Source organism: Rhamphochromis longiceps, linkage group LG11, assembly GCF_057381845.1.
Source record: "Rhamphochromis longiceps isolate RC_006_pf linkage group LG11, R_longiceps_female_GT1.1, whole genome shotgun sequence".
NCBI lineage: Eukaryota > Metazoa > Chordata > Actinopteri > Cichliformes > Cichlidae > Rhamphochromis > Rhamphochromis longiceps.
Window position 1 is genome coordinate 37,787,025 of NC_140567.1, and position 21,750 is coordinate 37,808,774.

General features: G+C 42.1%; 1 protein-coding gene across 2 annotated transcripts; it reads left to right on the top strand.

Moving 5' to 3' along the window:
• Positions 1–307: 307 nt before the first annotated feature.
• On the top strand, positions 308–10,608 carry LOC146659958 (putative C-type lectin domain family 20 member A). Of its 2 annotated transcripts, XM_085423950.1 has the most exons (7): positions 308–389; positions 1,066–1,268; positions 3,538–3,632; positions 4,882–5,241; positions 5,327–5,653; positions 8,380–8,477; positions 8,868–10,608. In XM_085423950.1, the coding sequence occupies exons 4-7, from the start codon at positions 4,890–4,892 to the stop codon at positions 9,006–9,008; spliced, it is 918 nt and encodes a 305-aa protein (XP_085280076.1). In that variant the 5' UTR covers positions 308–389; positions 1,066–1,268; positions 3,538–3,632; positions 4,882–4,889; the 3' UTR covers positions 9,009–10,608. The 2 variants fall into 2 exon arrangements, with proteins under 2 accessions (XP_085280076.1, XP_085280075.1); XM_085423949.1 differs by lacking the exons at positions 308–389; positions 1,066–1,268; positions 3,538–3,632 and adding an exon at positions 3,665–3,917 and having other exon boundaries at positions 8,868–10,607.
• Positions 10,609–21,750: the final 11,142 nt, after the last annotated feature.

Below are 21,750 nucleotides of genomic sequence, written 5' to 3' on the forward strand. Positions count from 1 at the left end.
GCGTGTCTGGTAGCCATGTGAAGACGTGTTGTACAGGGCTCCTCAATGCAGGGCCGGCCCGTGGCATAGGCCGTATAGGCAAATGCTAAGGGCGCCGTCCATCAGGGGGCGCCACGCCAGTGCCATAAATGTTGAAAAAAAAAAAAAGTTGGTACTATTATTTCTAAATACAAAAAATAATCCCACGTTAATTAAAATGCAAAGTAAAGCTTAGTTAATAGAAACATTATTTGTTACAACATTACGCCCCCCTCCCCGTACAATGCGCCCCCTCCCTTCCCGTATCATGGTTCCTTTTGGACACAAGATGTCAAAACGGCCAAAACTGTCAGGTGGCCAGGGAAGAAAAAAGAGAGAAGAAGAGGAGGAGAAACGAGAAAAAGACAGAGGTAGGTAACGTTAGCCTACATGAAATTATTTGAATGTGATAGTAACCTAAATTTTTAGCATTAAGCTAATGTTACATGATTCGCTAATTGCTAATCAATAAATAGCTAGTTAACTGTTTTAACGTCAGTTAATATTGTGGAGGGGGCTAAATTGTTATGGAAAATAATAATGTAACGTTAGGTAATTACAGTACTCCCACCTTTCCCACCATTCCTCATTTGTATTCATCTTTTAAGCAGGTGTTTTTTGTTTACATTGTTATTGCCTTCTGGTTAGCTAACGTTTACCCTGCAGGTAATAGTCACTTTTCCACCCCTGTATATATTATAGTTGTAAGCCTAGTTGTTAAAGCGCACATCATTAATGTTAATTAAGCAATATCACATGAGAGGGAATGCTGTTTTTTAATATGAGCACTGCTGTGATTCGGTCAAAGATAATCATAACATAACATTCTCATATGATATTATACTGTTACTTTGCATTCTGCTATTCAGCATTTCACTGTAATGATGACAATAAATTGAATCTAATCTAATTTGCATATCAGTTAACATCATACATATATCTCTTTGGTTTTTCATTTATATTATATCATTTCATTTTATTCCTGGAATCATATGTTTTTATTATTAGACTTTAATACTCAGTGGTGTCACATACTCCTCTCTTCAGATGCACTGTTGAAGTTTCTAAATCCCACCCCTGGGCCATCTACCACATCTACCGCTGCTGCCTCCACTTCAGCAGCACAACCCACCAGTGATGCAGCATCAGCAGCACCAGCAGCACAACCCAGCCATGATGCAGCAGCATCAAGCGGTCTTCCTGCTGCACCAATAGACCCTGCTGACTGGCCTTCTGCTTTAACTGAAAAGGTACGAACAGAGTTAGTTCACAGAGGTCCATTTGTAATTGATAGTGACTTCACATTCCCGAAACAGAAAGACGGGCGAAGGTGTCAGCATGATTATTTTAACAGACTCTTAATCAATGGGGAAAAGGTGAGAAGAACCTGGCTTATGTATTCGAAAAAAGAGGATAGCTTGCACTGCTTCTGCTGCAAAATGTTTTCCAAGAGAGATTACAAACTGAGTAGGGAAGGTCTGAAGGACTGGAAAAATGCAAGCCACTTGCTCAAGGTCCATGAGGATAGCCAGGAGCATAATGCTCACATGGCAACATGGAAGGACTTGGAGGTCCGTTTTGCGAAAGGACTCACAATAGATAAACAAGAGATGGCACTTGCTGAGGCTGAGAGAAAAAGGTGGCGTGAAGTTCTACATCGTTTGGTGGCAATAATTCAGTCCTTAGCTGAAAGAAACATGGCTTTCAGGGGGTCCACAGACACATTAAATAAACCAGACAATGGCAATTTTCTGAAAGAAGTGGAGCTTATGGCCAAATTTGATCCAGTGATGAAGCAGCATGTCAGTAGAGTAGAAAGTGGAGCTGGCAGTCACATACGTTATCTGGGAAAAACAATCCAAAATGAACTGATTGACACCATCAGTTCAAGAATAATAAAATGCATTGTGGAAGATATCAAAGTATTTCTCCATCATTTTAGATTGCACACCTGATCTGAGTCATAAGGAACAGCTCTCTGTCATTGTTGCAGAGGAATCAACAGGAGATCATTTGTCAACTCTCATCCTAAAACGGATAGAGGAGCTTAACATTCCTTTTGAAGACTGCAGAGGACAGTCCTATGACAATGGGGCCAACATGAAGGGAAAAAATAAAGGTGTTCAGGCAAGGTTGCTTCAGCTAAACTCAAGAGCTTTTTTGGTCCCATGTGGTGCCCACACTTTAAATCTGGTAGTAGCTGATGCTGCAAAAAGCTCACCAGATGCCCTTGGCTACTTTGGGCATTTAGCAAAATTATGTTGTGTGTTGTTTTTTGAATCACTGTCGTACCCAAATGGTTTGGTGAGCTGACAGAGTTGATACCACCGGCTCTGATACCAGCGGACTCTGATGGCCTCTCGTGAAACTTCACTCTCATTGAAAGTCAGTGTGAAGGTGCAGGGGAGCGTGGCAGTGGATCCTCTGACAGCACAAGTAGACCAGAGAGGATAGATCACAGTTTGACCCACAGCACCTAAAGACGAGCAAACAGCGATTAGAACGCAGTGACTCAGTTTAGTGATGGACGGTAAAGGGACTGACTCTTCTATAGCGCTTTATACAACATGCCACATTCACCCATTCACACAAACACTGCTTTCTATGCTTGTCAGTGCTTTCATACACCGATGGCTGCATCAGAGGCAACTTAGGGTTAGTATCTTGCCGAAGGATATTTGCCATGCAGACTGGGGCAGCCAGGGATCGTCAGTAAATACAGACTGCGGTGTGAAGCACTAAAACAAAGTTTCAGTTCAAACAACAAGATCTTTGAAAAGTTCAGACTTTTTGATGCAGAATGCAAAGGTAATGTCATCAGATCAACATCAGACACAACCATTCAAACTTCTTTACTGTTCAGATTTTCTTGAGAGAGAATTTTTGATCCATCTGAAACATTCAAGAGATTAAAAAACTCATTTAACTCAATCAAATCTGTTCATTAATAACAGTTTGATGGGAAAACAGAAGCTTTTTGGCCAAAATTATTCCAAACCAAAGTTTGAGAAGCAAATCAAATGATCATCATCATCACAGTCAGTCTTACCTGCCAGCAGGAACAGGAGCCCTCACAGACTGTTTTTGTCCCAAACTGCCATCCTTACGTTTTAATGAGCCGACTGAATGACTTCTTTAAACGTGTGGTCAGCAGTGCTGATGAAGACACTGGCTGACACACTGAGGTGGTGGGTTTAATGTCTCTGTGGTCAGTGTTTCACTTCCTTTGATTTTTCAATAAGTTCATTGTAACTGAAACATGTCGTGCAGCCTGGGTGAGGAGGAACTCACAGGTTTGAGTTTCACTGTTAGCTCCTCTGAAATGCACCACAGAGACGTCGTGTTGACGCAGAGACGACCAAATCCAAAAACATAAGGAGAGAAAAAATGATGTGCTGAAACATCGATTTACTGGAGTTAAAACTTTTAACTGTCCTGTTTTTGTTGTTTCTAAATAATAATTTAACTAAATAATTTCTGCTTGTTTTAGTGTTGATAAGTCTCGTGCTTCTTACTCAGGGTTACCGTCATTCTCGCTCTCAGGCTGACCAAGAACCTCCGTCTGAATAAGGGGAAGCTTCATCAGTGTATCTCATCAAAGAAAAGCCTTTCAGGTGATGTCAAAGAAACAACAAACACAATAAACCTCAAAAAATGTGGTTCTCATGTTTGCTGTGTTCAGACCTGTCTGTAAGGCGAATGAAGACACTCGACAATGAACGTAACCTGATTCTGATTTGATTAAATGTTAAGAGCATGAAGTTCTGAGCATGATGCTGCTTTAAGTGTTATGATTAATAATGAACGAGCAGCTGCAGATGAGATTCATGAGGACGTCTTCACAGTTTTTCAGCTCTCAGTCATGAAGAGGTGTGGACTGATCCTGCTGCTGCTCTCAGGTCTGTGAACTCATCTCAGTCGCCTCATTTACAGTTTGAATAAAACTTTTGATGTCAGAAAATCAAAGAAAGCACAAAGTGAACTGCTCCATAGGGATTATTTTAAAGGTGTCTGTAAACGAGCTTCAAGCAGTCACAGGAACACTCGTACAATCTCCAAAGACCTTTGTCATGTCAACTAAACTTCTAAAGGTTTCTTTGGGTCCAGTTAGAAGTTTGATTGACAGTTTAATGGTCGGTAGTTTGTAAGAGTTTGTATAAAGTGAAGTAAAAGAGTAAAGAAAGAAAGGAGGGAAGAGTCAGTGCATGAACGTGGCTGTTTGTGTGCACTGCTGAGAAAAACACGTCTTGATTTTATTTTCTGTGTAGAAATCTGACTGAAAGCCTGAAACGCTGCAAACCCGTCAGCTCGCTGAAAAAGATCCTGACTGCTTTTACCACGTCCGTGTGCACGTTAGAGCAGGGCGATATGACCAAAAATATTTATCATGATATTTCATTTTCTTATTGTTGCCTAACATTGTACCGGTATTACCGTGAACGGTATAATATGGCCCAGCCCTAGTGCACGTGTTGTTCAGCTTTGAGCCTCGACCACTAACACGTCGTTTTCCTTCATTGTGCACACTGAAGAGGAAAAATCGTCCAAATACATGTGCAATAAGGCCAGAGTGAAAAACAAACTTAGCACTGTTAAAGCAGCTTTTTAAGCTGATGTGAGAGTTTCGCCCTGGAGCAGGAAACCAGTGTGTAGGTGTCCACAGGCACCGTAAAACAGCTTTTAACCAGTACACGAGTTACACATCCTTTGAAGGACACATATATTAACATATATTCACGTCTTTAAAGATGTCAACAAAAAGTTTGCGTTGTGGTAGCATGTAAAGAATTTATTCTCCTGATGACTAAAATAGTCGAGCTGAGGTGAGTCTGTGACCGCGCTGACTGACTCGTGTCCTCTCAGGTTACGTGATGGTCTGCCATCTTCAGTCTGATCAGTTAGTCAGACAGCTCCACCTGGTTGACCTGCAGAAGTCCTGGAACGATGCTCAGCAATACTGCAGAGATGAGTACATTGACCTCGCCATCGTTAACAGCTCAGCTCTCATCCAGGAAGCCCAGAAAAGGGCGGGGAGCACCGAGGCGTGGATTGGACTCTCCAAGAGCGGCTGGAAATGGTCTCGCCTCGGTCCAGTTCAGTCATCATGGTTTAACATGTGGTCACCGGGACAGCCAGGGACTGATGAGTGTGTTACAATATCTAGTGATGGATCATGGTCCACAAGACCGTGCTCAGCTACTTATGACTTTGTCTGCTATGACGGTGAGTGTTTCAGACTTTGGTACCAGGGTTTGACAAACTGAACATTTTAGCTGCAGGTTTGAATCCGTCTGATCTTTTGTTTCAGCTGCGACTAACAAACACATCCTGGTGAAGAACTCAATGACCTGGTCTGATGCTCAGTCTTACTGCAGACAGACGTACACAGACCTGAGCACCATCACCAACACGCAGGACAACAGCCAGGTCGCTTCTATGTTGTCAGATACTGCTGGTGCCTGGATTGGACTGTACAGAAAATACTGGACGTGGTCAAACTCGAGCACAGCCTCCAACCTGCCGTGGGGGCCCGGGCAGCCTGATGACAGCGTAAACTGTGCCACAATAGTCGGATCAACAGGCTCCTTCAACAGTCATAACTGTGATGACCAACGCCCCTTCCTCTGCTCCAGAGGTGAGTCTGTCCTCTGTGTTTCTGCACAGTCTGGTCCTCCTGGGCTCATCCGGACACTCTTGGCACAGCACTGCCGATGCTTTGGGTGGCGCTGTCATTTAGTGTTTGCTCTGTCTGCGGTAGAGTATCACTTCCTGTTCCTGTTTCAACACAGGAACAGGAAGTAGTAGTTGAGTAGCTTATCTGCGTAGCAATTTAATTAAAAACCTTTAGATAACTTCTGTTTTCATAGTATAATCTTCACGTGCACCATGGCTACTTCACCTGTCCCTCCTGCACTTTCTTGCTCATTGTGTCAGATGTTTAGTTACTCCTTTAGCAGTAATGATATCTGTAACAAATGTAGCATATTTGCAGCTCTGGAGGCCAGGATTACTGAATTGGAGACTCGGCTTCGCACCCTTCATTCACCCATAGCTAGCCAGGCCCCTGTAGCTGGTGCAGCCGAAGATAGCGTAGGCCCCGCTAGCTGTTCCCCGGCAGACCCCAAGCAGCTGGGGAAAGAGGGCGGCTGGGTGACGGTGAGGAGGAAGCATAGTCCTAAACAGAAGCCCCAGGTACACCACCAACCCGTTCATGTGTCTAACCGTTTTTCCCCACTCGGCGACACACCCGCCGGGGGTCAAACTCTGGTAATTGGTGATTCTGTTCTCAGACATGTGAAGCTAGAGACACCGGCAGGGGCCAGAGCAGGCGACATTGAAGGAAATTTAAAACTGCTGGCTAAGGGTAAACGTAAATTCAGTAAGATCATAATTCACGTCGGCAGTAATGACACCCGGTTACGCCAATCAGAGGTCACTAAAATCAATATTGAATCGGTGTGCAACTTTGCCAAAACAATGTGGGACTCTGTAGTTTTCTCTGGCCCCCTCCCCAATCAGACCAGGAGTGACATGTTTAGCCGCATGTTCTCCTTAAATTGCTGGCTGTCTGAGTGGTGTCCCAGAAACGATGTGGGCTTCATAGATAATTGGCAAACCTTCTGGAGGAAACCTGGTCTTGTTAGGAGAGACGGCATCCATCCCACTTTGGATGGAGCAGCTCTCATTTCTAGAAATATGGACAAATTTATTAAACCCCCCAAAATATGACTATCCAGAGTTGGGACCAGGAAGCAGAGTTGCAGTCTTACACGCCTCTCTGCAGCTTCTCTCCTCCTGCTACCCCCCCAAAAACCCATCTCCATAGAGACTGTGTCAGCTCCCAAACAGACAAAAAACAAACTAAAACCAGAAACAAACAACTTAAACATAAACAATTACAAAGAAAGAACAATACAGTATCCACATCTGAACCAAAGAGTAAAACAGTGAAATGTGGATTATTAAATATTAGGTCTCTCTCCTCCAAGTCTCTGTTAGTACATGACTTAATAATTGATCAACAAATCGATTTACTCTGCCTTACAGAAACCTGGTTGCAGCAGGATGATTATGTTAGTTTAAATGAATCAACACCCCCGAGTCATTCTAACTACCAGAAATCTCGAAGCACAGGCCGAGGGGGTGGTGTGCTGGGCTGGTTCTAGACAGGCATATATGAGGGGGCAGACAGAAATGTAAAGGGGGCACATGGTGGCAGCTGAGGCGAATGTGGGGTGCTCTGAATAACTGTTTTTGTCATGTAATTGGATTGCACTTTGTCAAACCTCTACCCTAAAACCTGACCAACTTGGGTGTCCCCCCTGAAGGCTCAGCTTCTGCAGGTCTAGATCTTAGTGTCACTGAGGCACACAAACCCCCTGACCACGTTAAGGTGGCAATCACTCAGGAGGAAAACTGAAAAACAAAATAAAAAATAATAAAATAAAATATTGCTCATCAGATTCTACCAACTAAAAACATGACATTTACCTTAATTAGATGCCCTATGTTAAATACATTTGAATCCAACCATAGTACTTCTCACTATTGCCAATATTAACAAAACTAAAAAGGGTAGGCCAAGTTATGAAAAAAGGGCACTTCTCCAACTCTTGAAAAATAGAAATAAAAAATACATTAAAATATCCATCCAGTTCTTTAAAACCAACAACATAAAATCTATCTTAATTTGATTGCCTAAGTAAAGTATCAAATCAATTTTATTTATATAGCACTTTTACATTATACATGCTTCCCTTAGGCAGCATCATTAGAAGACATAGCATACATTTACACTGCTATGCAGATGACACCCAGCTCTATCTGTGCATGAAGCCAGATAACACACACCAATGAGTTACACTGCAGGAATGTCTTAAAGACATAAAGACCTGGATGGCCGCTAACTTTCTGCTTCTTAATTCAGATCAAACTGAGGTTATTGTACTCGGCCCTGAAAAGCTTAGAAATATGGTATCTAAGCAGATTCTTACTCTGGATGGCATTACCTTGGCCTCCAGTAACACTGTGAGGAACCTTGGAGTCATTTTTGACCAGGACATGTCCTTCAATGCACATATTAAACAAATATGTAAGACTGCGTTCTTCCATTTGCGCCCCTCCCTGAGCTCTGAGTTCTGCTGGAGGTTTCTTCCTGTTAAAAGGGAAAAAGTTTTTCCTTCTGACTGTCGCCAAAGTGCTTATTCATAGGGGGTCATTTGATTGCTTGGTTTTTTCTCTATATGTATTACTATAGGGTCTACCGCACAGTATAAAGCGCCTTGAGGCGACTGTTGTTGTGATTTAGTGATGTATAAATAAAATTGAATTGAATTGAATGGCCCTTTTCTTTCTCTGCAGATGTCAAACCTTCAGCCTCGAGGTCAGTGAAGGTTCAGCTGAGGGCGGGATCTGCAGACCTGAACGACCCCACAGTGCAAGAATCCATCCTGCAGCAGGTCAGAGGTCACACGGGCCCCGATACAAGGAACAGACCGCTATAACTACTGTGAAATGATAGAGAGCAGTGAGTCTGTGCAGGTTCAGGGACACGTGACAGCACACAGCTGCAGAGATACGGGGCTCGTTTAATGCAATCCCATCCATTTGTATTATTTAACCTTTTTAACTGGTAACTTGAAGAAGTCACTTAATTTCAGATTACTGTGAGGAGACGACGTGAACCAATGACAGGCAATGAGGCCTAATTCCAGACTTCAGTTTCATCCCCAGCCAGTTCATTTAGTTCATTTCCCCCAGAAACAGCACCAACAACGTTTTCTGCTCACTACAGAAACAACGGCTGATTAATGAGGAGCTTCTGTTAATGTGTGAAAACTGTGTTTCAGGTGAGGGAGAAGCTGGTGGAGCAAGGAGTCACTGAGGAGGTGAAGCTGAGGTGGAGGACGCAGCCTGATGGGAAGGTTTTCCACAGAGAGGAGGAGACAGCCGCTTACAGTGAGAAGGAAGACTGTGGCGGTTTAGTCTGAACGTTATTGGCTGATGTTCCTCAGATGATCTGCTGTGTAATTCAACTTATTTCCATCTCTGTACTCTGACTGCTGGACTGTAACAGCGTAGCTTTGCATGACTGACAGTTGGAAATCATCCTTCTTTATCCTAAGCTCAGATCAGACCCCACACACACACGCACACACGCACACACACACACACACGCACGCACACACACACACGCGCACACACACACACACACACACACACACACACACGCGCACACACACATTAGAGGAACAAAAGCCAAAAACAACAGGAAACAGATTAAAGCTCATCTATAAAATGAGTTGTCAGCAGTCGCTGCCCTGACATGGACGTGGCTGATGTGTTTACAGATGCATGTCTTTATTTTTCCTTTTCATGATGATCATGTGTTTTGAATAATTGTATTGTTTGTTATTTTCTCTTTTACCGTGGGAGGGGCTTTCGTGAGAATGAGATAAAGTAAATGATGGGCTGAGGAAAGCTGTTCCAAAGTTGGGAGCTGTGACTCTGGGTCGGTTTAGTCTGCCCACCAGGAAGTGACTGATCAGCTGATTTTTAATGGCTGATGTTCACAGGTTGATTTGACTCTTTTTTATCTTTAGAAAAATGCTCGTTTTGTTGGACAATAACATTTTTGTTATTCAGAGATGCTAACAGTAGAAAAGGTCTGAGTGGTAATGATCGAGTTTTCCTTCAGGACTTCATCGTTCTTCCTGAAAATGTGTGACTGACCATTTAAAAGTCCAGCCCTTCACCTCCACAGTAACACTCTAAGGAGTTTAAGACCATGGCGCCATCTGCTGGCCAAACCTTCACATTGCACCACGAGAATAGAATAGAATTCAACTTTATTGTCATTGCACACGTCACAAGTACAAGGCAATGAAACGCAGTTTGCATCCATCCAGAAAGTGCTTTAGCCACAATATAGATGTATTACAGAAATGGGTCTGTTACAATGTTCATGGTATGAAGGTATGTCATGAATAAGCTCTAAGTATGTGCAGGCTGTAGTGAGTATACAGGCTATGAACAGGATATCAATATGAACTATGCAAGTTATAAACAGCTGGTTATAACTTGCATGTGGTTTATAGAAGATGGTTGATCTTCTATAAACCGTTTATAGAATTATAATTATTGTATTGTACAGTATGATTGTCTACACGGCGTTTACAGTAGCGCAGTTTAGATCAGTGAGATATGTGGCTAATTTCTACAGAGGCTGTATAAAGTGCTAGTGGTTGTGTGTGTGTGTGTATGTTCAGTCCATGAGTTGATGTGGGTCATGGACATTAGCTTGGAAACGATGTTTGATGATCTCCACATTTTCTTTAACTTTAAACTTCCTCAAAGACAATCTGACCTCAGTCCAGAATAATCCACTTACTTCTCTTTTTGTATTGCCGTGTGTGTGTTAACACTCTTCCTGTCTTGTTATTTTAGAGCTTCTTTCTTATTGGAAACTCCCTGCGTCTACACAAGTTTGACCATCTCATGTCAAACATGAACACTTTTACACTTTATTGAATGTAACAACAACCAAACTGCAGTCTGAAACCATCTTTGTAATAATAAAGAAGCCTCTCATGTCTGTCCTGTGTTTCCTGACCCCGATGCAGAAGTCTGCCTGATCCCAAACCAGAAAAACTATTTCTCCTGCTTTAACAGGCGAATTAAAGAGAAAAGATGACTGAACACGAGCCGAGACTCAGAACGTGTCAACCAGCTTTTATGTGTTTTTACTCAGAGGGTCCAAACTGCTTCAGCTCAGTCCAGAGATCCTCTGAAAACCCACTTCATGCAATTGTCCAGCCTCCTTCACCCAGTTCATGTGAGCTGCTTGTGCATGGTGGGTGTAGCTGAAGCAGACGAGCACTTAAAGGGTCTGCTGTCGGCTCCACCTGTATTTTTGCATTCTCAGTCAGTTTAACCTGAGCTCAAATCTGCATCAGCGTTTGGTCCAAAGTAGAAGCTGAATGCAACACTGCCTCCCAGAGGCCAAATGCACCAACTACAGCTTCATTCAGGCGGATTTACAGCTTGTAATGGATTTCCTTCCATCCATTTTATTTTGCAGGAACTGCTGTATACTGTGTGCAGAAAAACAGCAGACATAAAACTAACTGTACAAATGATATCAGCTTGAAAACGAATAACGCCAACGCAGTGTGGGAAAGCCCCACTCTTAGGGCATACTTCCACACACTGTCTCAATACTTTTAAATCACTACTCAAAACCCATCTGTTTAGAATTGCATACACCTGATCTGTCTTAGGCCGTTTTTACCTGCTCAGTTTTTATATTTACTTTTATGACTGTTTATGTCTAAATTTTATCTACCATGTTTGCTATATATACATTTTTCTTATGTTTTTTATGGTGTTGTTTACGTGCTACTGTGAGGTGACCTTGAGGGTCTGAAAGGCGCCTATAAATAAAAAGTATTATCATTATTATTATTATCATTATTATTATTATTATTATTATCATTATTATTATTATTATTATTATTATCAATACAAATCAGACAAAAACAGATGCAGCAGGATCACAAACAGACACATGTTGGCTACATGTTGATGCTAAATGACTAAAATCACACGTGCAACACTTTCTACATATTTGACAACAGAAGAAGAACACAAACAAAGTTGGAATGTATTTTTAATTATTTTAAATTTTTATTTTATGCCAAATTAGATATTTTGCATAATCAAGCACCAAATCACAAAGTCTCCTCCCTGTTTGTACTGTAAGGTCAAAACCCTACAGTACTACAGAGAACCCCAACAATCAAACGATCCCCCTCTGAGCAAGCACGAGGCGACTGTGGGGCAGAAAAACTCCCTTTTAACAGGAAGAAACTTCCAACGGAACCGGGCTCAGAAGGGACGGCCATCCACTGCGACCGGTTGGGGGGGATGGAAATCAAAAAGGAGACGAGATGGCGTGAACTACAGTTGTTAGAATTTGGATTTGGTGCTAAAATTCTGCTTCAAGATGTTAAAAGAAGCAGGGCGGCGGGGAAAAGCCAGGATGGTCATTTCAATCATCTCTGGCTTTAGTGAACCACCTGAAGGGTTTTCGCAGAGTTTTTCCCAACGCTGAAAAAAACCTGGAAATTTTGGACTTTTTGGGAGGACCGGGGATGACTCCGAGGCGCATTTTTAGATGCTTTGTCAGAACCTCATCAAAAGACGCATCCTTTGCCATCGCAGCCTTTAACACAGTGTCTGGGGAGCCAAACTCCTTGATGAGGCATTTGGTCATTTTCTTGATGAACTTTTTCTTGTCCTTCATCAGACTTGTGACGGACTCTGTGCTGCTGAGTTCAGGCTGCATCAGATCTCTCAGACGCTTGAGGATCGCGTCAGGTTCTTTTGTAGTACATGCTGCCCTGGCAAAAAAGTGCTGAGTTTCAGGTTTGGATTTTCTGATGACTCTCATCATGAGGAGAACGGCGAGGTCACTGGAAATTTTCTCAGCATCAGAAGATGACGCTGATACAGACCTCATCTCTGACATGTCAGAGGAATCCTTGGGTGAGCCTGAAACACTGGCAGAGCGTTTTTGTGGGGAAATGCTCCCAGACTTTGGTGTCTGATCAGTCACCTGATCAGGTGTCTGATACCTGAGCAAAAGTCAAAAGTGGCCTTGCTCTACAAGCCTTCAGTACATAAAACAATATAATAGGAAAATAAGGATACTAAGGATATTGATTTCATGACACCATCTGTCCTTATGGACTAACGTCTCTGAGGAACGTTTCCAGCATCTTACTGAATCTCAGGACTAAGAGAGCTCTGAATGCAAAAAGGGTCCAAGCCAATACTAGCAGGGCATCGCTAATCAAGGGTCCAGTCAATATATCTGCTCTGTGACAGCAGGTAATAAAGTAATGGAGCAATATTCAGCCTGCAGCTTCCTGTGGTTAGCTGTTTACTGACAAATATGGGTCACCAACAGGAAGCGTCAGCCACATGTAGGTTATAACCTTCTCTCTGAGTGGGCACTTTGCATGTGACGACAGCTGAAACGGTACACAGTGCAGACTTAATCACAACACTGCGACTCAACCACTTTGTTATGGAATCTGATTTAGAGCAGAGATTAGAAGCAGGAAATGCCTGCTGAGGTCGGTGTAAACCAGTGGAGGCAGGTTTACACCGACATTAACAGGTGTTAAGTGTTAAAGTTGACTTTAACATGAGTGCAGAGAGAAAATGTGATGTTCCAGCACTCCTTAGAAAGAGAGCGTGTGTGATTCAGTGAGTGATGGTGTTGAACGGGACTCTCAGTTACAGGTCAGTGGTTGATTTTGTCATCATACCATCAGATCTGCAGTTTCTTGGACACACGGGTGAAGAGAGAGAAGCTCAGCTGATCAGCACTTGGTGGTGACTTGAATCAGGTGCTTGGTACCCGACAGACCTGGCGTTTCTAAACATATATGTCCCGGGAGGGTCTTGCAGAGGCCTCTTCCACATGGTGGAAGCATGAGCTGCAGCCTCAACATGGACCAGTGTGGCCCAGGCAGCGGCTGAGAGGAAAATTCAGTAGGAGTTTGGACAGGACATGAAGCAAGACTTTTAGCTGGCCCTGAAATGATTCTAGCAAACTGTAACTTGATTTGAGAGGAGGTAGTGGCCACTCCCACTGCCACGCCTTCCACAGAGAACATCGAATCGAATCCGGGGAAGAGGAGAAGGACTCACCCATCACTGCAGGTGAGGTCATTGTAGTAGTTGTGACAGTGACGGAGCAAATCTCCACGGGGTGAGATGAAATGAGCTGTGGTTGGAGCGTCGCTGGTCTTTGTCTTAGAGACAGGAGGAGCTCTGTCATTTGTCTCTATCACTGGCATCCTGGTCGCTTAACTGACGTCTTCTAGGGATGTCCTACAGGGAGGAGGCTCCAGGGCAGAGCCAGGACACGCTGGAGAGATCTGGCTCTTTGCTTGGCTGATCACCCTGCTCTCCCTGCTGCTTAGACTGCAGATGGATGGAAAATTTCACTTCTTCATGCGAGTTGGAATATGGCCAGATTTCCTAACGCTTTGCAGCAGGTGCAAAGTCAACTTTTAGTGTTAAAAAGCTACAGTTGGGATTTACTAAAGAGGCACAGTGAGAGTTTTGAATCAGAAAGGAGCAGACAGGGCTCATTTTCACCGGACTTACTGAGGAGTTACAGAACACACAAGGTTGTGGGGAGAACCTTTAAATTAAGTTTTATTATTTTGATGGTGGCAGGAGTGTTCATTTATTTTGAAAGAACAAGGAGAACAGAGCAAATGTGAAGAAAAACAGTTTGTGATGATTACGATAAAAAGAGACAGCAGCAGGTATATTACAGGTGATAGTGGCGTTGGCCTCATTCTTCTTCGTTGGTCCTCAGTGACGTCTGGAGGCTGCAACAGAAGAAGAAGACAGCAGCAGACAGGTCGGTGCTGATAAACAGGCTCAAACTCCAAATCATGACAAGTGATGCAAACAGAGAAAACTTTGTGATGATTCAGATAAAAAGAGACTCGGTGTTCAGAGGAAGCATGACGGTCTGACAGAGAAAGCCATCTGTGACCGTTGCTGAGGCTTTTTCTCATCCTCAGCACCGACAGTGTTTGTGTAATTACTCTCACTGCCAGAAGGGGGAGACACAGCTCCAGCCTGCAGGGAGAAACACTGCAGCTCTGGATTTCCAACAAAGGAGTTTATAAATCAGAGTTTTAGTTAAATAAGTTAGCAAACAAATGTAAAAGAAGAAGCACTGCACTGAGTGTTTTATACCTGCGCAACACTGTGACTCACCTGAGCTGCCAGACATCTTCAGCTCTCTGCTGCTGACCTGCTAACAAGATTTCCTGAGCAGAAACAAGAAGAACAGTTTAATTTTCAATAAAAAATAAAAAATATTGTTGAAATGTTTGAAAGTATATTTTACAAGTGTGTTCGGCCATGATTTATCAGTGAAAAGTCCATTTTATTTTCCACTTTATTTTTATAGCATCAGATCACAGCAACAGTCAGCTCAAGACACTTTGAGGGTTAAAACTCTACAACATTAGGAAGTAGGAATGGGTGCAAGAGAACAACGAAGGAAGTAATAACTGAAGTTTGTTCTGAAAGATTGACCTGAGAGGGAGAGTCAAAACAAACACTGAGCGGTTCTTGTAGAGAACCACTTCTACTGTTCCTTAGAATTGTTAGTCTGCTTGTCCATCTATCACCGGTTAACAGTACGTTTAGTCACTGTGCTATCCTAGCCTGGAGGGTTGCGATCTCAGGGATAATAGTAGATCAGCATGGGGTTTTGAGGCTCGTTTTATTTATTTATTTTTTCCCCTTTTTTTTTTCCTCTCCCCCTCTTTCTTTTGGGGCGGGGGGGGGGGGTTCCAGAGGTTGGGACATATTTTTTCTGCACCTGCATTTTGGTACCTGAATGGCAAGCTCGCAAAGTCATCTGCTCTTCGTTTTATAAGCTGGAATGTTAAAGGTATAAATAATCCGGTTAAACGCACAAGGGCTTTTACTCATTTAAAATCATTGAGATCCGATGTTGTATATCTGCAGGAAACACACCTCCGATCAAGTGAACAAATTAAACGAATTAAACTGTTTCTCTGCTTGTCTGCATTGCCACAAATTGTTCTATTTGGTGATGTATCATAGAACTGTACTATATAGTGTATGTAAGTTTCTGTGTTTGCTAGTAACTACCATCAACCTAAGGTCTCAGCTAATTTATCTTTGCAGAGATGTTCATTTGATTGTAACAGCAGTAGGAAAGAGCAGTAACAAGAGTAGGACAGCTAAGCTAATTATGGCTAAACATTTGGAATTTAATGAAAGCAAAAATTGACCTTGCAAAGATGGATAGGTTTATTTAGAAAGTCAGCTATTTACATTTAGTGTTCGTCCCAAGTAGGAGATTTTGAATTGAGTCTAAATTGACCGCAAATTTACTTAACTTGTTAAAATCAACCAGGCTGTTACTGAAGCAGTCGAGGAATTACCTTTGAGGTCTCAGTCATAGGTAGTAATGCAAAATCTAACATTACACTAACCTTATATTTTTGTAAAAGGCAAAATGGACTTTTTTCCAGGGTGGGGGAGTGTTTCATGTCTGTAAGTTAAAATTGTTATTTTTGTTGTTTCCTGATTTCTAAGAATTGGGAGAACAATTACATGCTAACAAAATGATGCATTTTGGTTGCCCATGTTTGGTGTTGCTTTGGGCTTAGGGTGATCACTGACGATGACTTACACCTAAAAGAGCTCAAAATCAGAAAACGTTGCTCTAAAACATGTTGACATGGTAAATGAAAATGAACAATAATCAAAATTGATCATGCAAACTGAAAGACTACTTACTATGTTTCTCTTGTTACTTCATTAGCCTCAGTGTTCTCAGATCATTCTTTACATAAAAGCACCCAGTTGTCTTGCAAAGAATGTGTAGGATTAGTGCAATCACACACATTCGAAGATACTGGTAGTTATTGTTTCAAATGCCTATTTCATGACAACCAGGCTAAATTCATCTAAGGGAGTATGAAAGAGATTATCTGGATGCTGAAATGATTGTTAAAATACATTAGGCCAATAATAGTAGACCTGTGCTACATTTGTCCAGCTAGGCAACACATATTTCTGCATAAGAGATACATGAGACACCCTTTAAATAAGCAAATTTCATGTTTAAAACATGGAAATGCAGCCAAAATGGACCATACAATGGCCTCAGTGAACACATCAGCACATAAGTAGAGATGAGGAAACTCAATCACATTAGACATTAATATGACTATGAGTAAATTATATATATTATATATTCTGTTACATGGTTTAAAGAATACAATGTGATAATCACACATGAGAACGCTGTTTCCAGTTATACAAATTTATTTTATTTCACTATTAAAGAAACCAATTATGTGAATAAAAGCTCACCACAAGAACATCTCCCAACCCAGTCTTACAAAGTTGCAGTTACAATAAAAAACTGTTGGTGAGCTAAAAAACAATCCTGGTGCTGATGCTTGTCATTGAACGTTTTGGACAGAGCTCTTGATTGAAATGCCTACCGTTGTGTGTAGGCATTTCGGTCCAGATGTTATGGAGTTCAGTTCAGCTAAGATGTATTTCTAAAGCACCGGATCGCAAAAATAGCCGCTTCTCGGCTGTTTATATTGTAAGGTAAAGACCATACAATATAAGAGAGAAAACCCCCCAACAATCAGATGATCCCCTGTGAGCAAACCCTTGATGACAGTGTCTGTGAAGGTTATCAGTCATCAAGGCCATAGTAGTCTAAGGAGCTTGGAAAGAAAAGCGCCTGGACTTCTTTAAGTTAAAGAAGTCCAGGCGCTTTTCTCCAAGCTCCTTAGACTTGGTGACGGTGGGAAAGAAAAACTCCCTTTTAACAGGAAGAAACTTTCGGCAGAACCAGGCTCAGTGAGGGGCGGCCATCTGCCTCGACCGGTTGGGGGGGGGGCACAGCTGTTATAACCCCTGACGCAGCATAGCTTCTAATTCTGAAAGATACGTAGATACCTTAAACCTGCACTCTATGCAGGACACCAAGCGATGACACGACTTGCAGTACTATAGGAGTCTATGCAGAAACAGTTTTCTCTCTTGAATCTCTGTAATTCTTTTGCTACTGAGTGTCTGGGTGCAGTCACTCATTTTGGGCCAATTAAATCAAATGAACTTCCATTGTCTAAGTTATAGCCCTATTGAACCTGCGTTAACCAGCTTTAATAGGGAGGGCCAAAGTCGTAGTTGTGCTAAATTTCCTCGAATTCTCCTCGGAGATTTTCGAGTAGCTTCCTTTGTTCTTGAAAGTTCTTTTCCATTTGTCTCATCGCTTCCCGTCCATTCCACATCTTTTTGGTAAGGTCACTAACCGTATTTTCTAAGGCCTTATTTTGTTGTTTGAGTATGTCAACTTGGACATCGTAGTTGTTTATCAGATTGTTATGTTCTTCCTGTGAATCATACAGATTTTTCTTGACCTCTTCAAGCTCTCTTTTCATTTCCTCAAATTCATGGCACAACAACTCCTTTTCTCTGTTGGTCACGTTAACATCATGTTGGGAGTCTTTCTCAGTGGCTTTGAAGATCCGTGATTCTCCTTTCACACCCTCATCGTGTGGTTTCAGTTCTTTTTGAGAATCACCACTCCTTTTGGAAAGCTCCTGGAGGTCCTGTTCAAGAAGTTCGTTATGCCGCCTCAATATGTCAATTTCATGTGCAAAGCATTGGCGTTCCAGGGTCTGTCTGAGCTGTTCACTGTCCGTTGTTTTGTTTTCCTCATTCATGATCCTTTTTCTTTCTTCACTCTCTTGTAACTCTTTAAAGGCTGTGTTTGCCTGATGGAGCTCAGTTTTAACAGCCTGTATTTCCTGTTGCATGTCATCTTTTTCCTTTTCAAAGTCCCTTTTCAGCTCACACATGCGTTTTACCGTCACATCATTTTCCTCTCTTAAAGACTGGTTGTCCTTTTCCATGCCTTTCACTTTTATAACATAGCCTGCCTTTTTGCTTTGCAGCTCTCTGATTTCATCCTGCATTTCCTGCATCACCTCTTTGTGTTGCTGAATTTCTTTGCTATTGGAGCTTTGTGAATCCTGTAGAACTGTATTCAAATATTCCAGCTCTTGAATTCTGATGTGAATTGTTTCATTCTCTAGTTGCAGGTCTCTTTTCCTCTTGTTTTTAGAGAACCCACTTCGTTTGAAGAGAACTTCAATGTTTTTTTGGAGAATCTTGTTCTCATTTATGAGCTCTCTTTTTTGCTCCTTAAGGTCGGCGTTCTCGACTTTAAGGTCACGTATGGTAGAGTTTTGTTGTTTGAGAGTTTTATTCTCATTTTTCAGCTCTTTGATTTGCTGTTTAAGTTTTTCGTTCTCGGCTCTCATGTTGCATGCAACAGGATTTGACAGACTCATATTTCAAATTGAAGTTGATGCTAAATCTCTGTACCAACTAAAAGATTTTTTAAAAATACCGTCAACTGTGTCAGAAACGCAAGTTTCCAGTAGTTTCCTGCCTAGTGAATTCTTCCACTCTCTTTGAAAGACTGCCAAGAGTGAGAACCTCTCCCCTATTTATAGGTTTTCGGGTGCTGATGTCATAAAGAAGACCAGAGATCAAAGGGATTCTGGTGAAACGTCACTGTGTCTGGTCTGGGCAGTTCTGAATTGAATAATAACAAAATGACGGGGGGCGTGTCTGGTAGCCATGTGAAGACGTGTTGTACAGGGCTCCTCAATGCAGGGCCGGCCCGTGGCATAGGCCGTATAGGCAAATGCTAAGGGCGCCGTCCATCAGGGGGCGCCACGCCAGTGCCATAAATGTTGAAAAAAAAAAAAAGTTGGTACTATTATTTCTAAATACAAAAAATAATCCCACGTTAATTAAAATGCAAAGTAAAGCTTAGTTAATAGAAACATTATTTGTTACAACATTACGCCCCCCTCCCCGTACAATGCGCCCCCTCCCTTCCCGTATCATGGTTCCTTTTGGACACAAGATGTCAAAACGGCCAAAACTGTCAGGTGGCCAGGGAAGAAAAAAGAGAGAAGAAGAGGAGGAGAAACGAGAAAAAGACAGAGGTAGGTAACGTTAGCCTACATGAAATTATTTGAATGTGATAGTAACCTAAATTTTTAGCATTAAGCTAATGTTACATGATTCGCTAATTGCTAATCAATAAATAGCTAGTTAACTGTTTTAACGTCAGTTAATATTGTGGAGGGGGCTAAATTGTTATGGAAAATAATAATGTAACGTTAGGTAATTACAGTACTCCCACCTTTCCCACCATTCCTCATTTGTATTCATCTTTTAAGCAGGTGTTTTTTGTTTACATTGTTATTGCCTTCTGGTTAGCTAACGTTTACCCTGCAGGTAATAGTCACTTTTCCACCCCTGTATATATTATAGTTGTAAGCCTAGTTGTTAAAGCGCACATCATTAATGCTAATTAAGCAATATCACATGAGAGGGAATGCTGTTTTTTAATATGAGCACTGCTGTGATTCGGTCAAAGATAATCATAACATAACATTCTCATATGATATTATACTGTTACTTTGCATTCTGCTATTCAGCATTTCACTGTAATGATGACAATAAATTGAATCTAATCTAATTTGCATATCAGTTAACATCATACATATATCTCTTTGGTTTTTCATTTATATTATATCATTTCATTTTATTCCTGGAATCATATGTTTTTATTATTAGACTTTAATACTCAGTGGTGTCACATACTCCTCTCTTCAGATGCACTGTTGAAGTTTCTAAATCCCACCCCTGGGCCATCTACCACATCTACCGCTGCTGCCTCCACTTCAGCAGCACAACCCACCAGTGATGCAGCATCAGCAGCACCAGCAGCACAACCCAGCCATGATGCAGCAGCATCAAGCGGTCTTCCTGCTGCACCAATAGACCCTGCTGACTGGCCTTCTGCTTTAACTGAAAAGGTACGAACAGAGTTAGTTCACAGAGGTCCATTTGTAATTGATAGTGACTTCACATTCCCGAAACAGAAAGACGGGCGAAGGTGTCAGCATGATTATTTTAACAGACTCTTAATCAATGGGGAAAAGGTGAGAAGAACCTGGCTTATGTATTCGAAAAAAGAGGATAGCTTGCACTGCTTCTGCTGCAAAATGTTTTCCAAGAGAGATTACAAACTGAGTAGGGAAGGTCTGAAGGACTGGAAAAATGCAAGCCACTTGCTCAAGGTCCATGAGGATAGCCAGGAGCATAATGCTCACATGGCAACATGGAAGGACTTGGAGGTCCGTTTTGCGAAAGGACTCACAATAGATAAACAAGAGATGGCACTTGCTGAGGCTGAGAGAAAAAGGTGGCGTGAAGTTCTACATCGTTTGGTGGCAATAATTCAGTCCTTAGCTGAAAGAAACATGGCTTTCAGGGGGTCCACAGACACATTAAATAAACCAGACAATGGCAATTTTCTGAAAGAAGTGGAGCTTATGGCCAAATTTGATCCAGTGATGAAGCAGCATGTCAGTAGAGTAGAAAGTGGAGCTGGCAGTCACATACGTTATCTGGGAAAAACAATCCAAAATGAACTGATTGACACCATCAGTTCAAGAATAATAAAATGCATTGTGGAAGATATCAAAGTATTTCTCCATCATTTTAGATTGCACACCTGATCTGAGTCATAAGGAACAGCTCTCTGTCATTGTTGCAGAGGAATCAACAGGAGATCATTTGTCAACTCTCATCCTAAAACGGATAGAGGAGCTTAACATTCCTTTTGAAGACTGCAGAGGACAGTCCTATGACAATGGGGCCAACATGAAGGGAAAAAATAAAGGTGTTCAGGCAAGGTTGCTTCAGCTAAACTCAAGAGCTTTTTTGGTCCCATGTGGTGCCCACACTTTAAATCTGGTAGTAGCTGATGCTGCAAAAAGCTCACCAGATGCCCTTGGCTACTTTGGGCATTTAGCAAAATTATGTTGTGTGTTGTTTTTTGAATCACTGTCGTACCCAAATGGTTTGGTGAGCTGACAGAGTTGATACCACCGGCTCTGATACCAGCGGACTCTGATGGCCTCTCGTGAAACTTCACTCTCATTGAAAGTCAGTGTGAAGGTGCAGGGGAGCGTGGCAGTGGATCCTCTGACAGCACAAGTAGACCAGAGAGGATAGATCACAGTTTGACCCACAGCACCTAAAGAC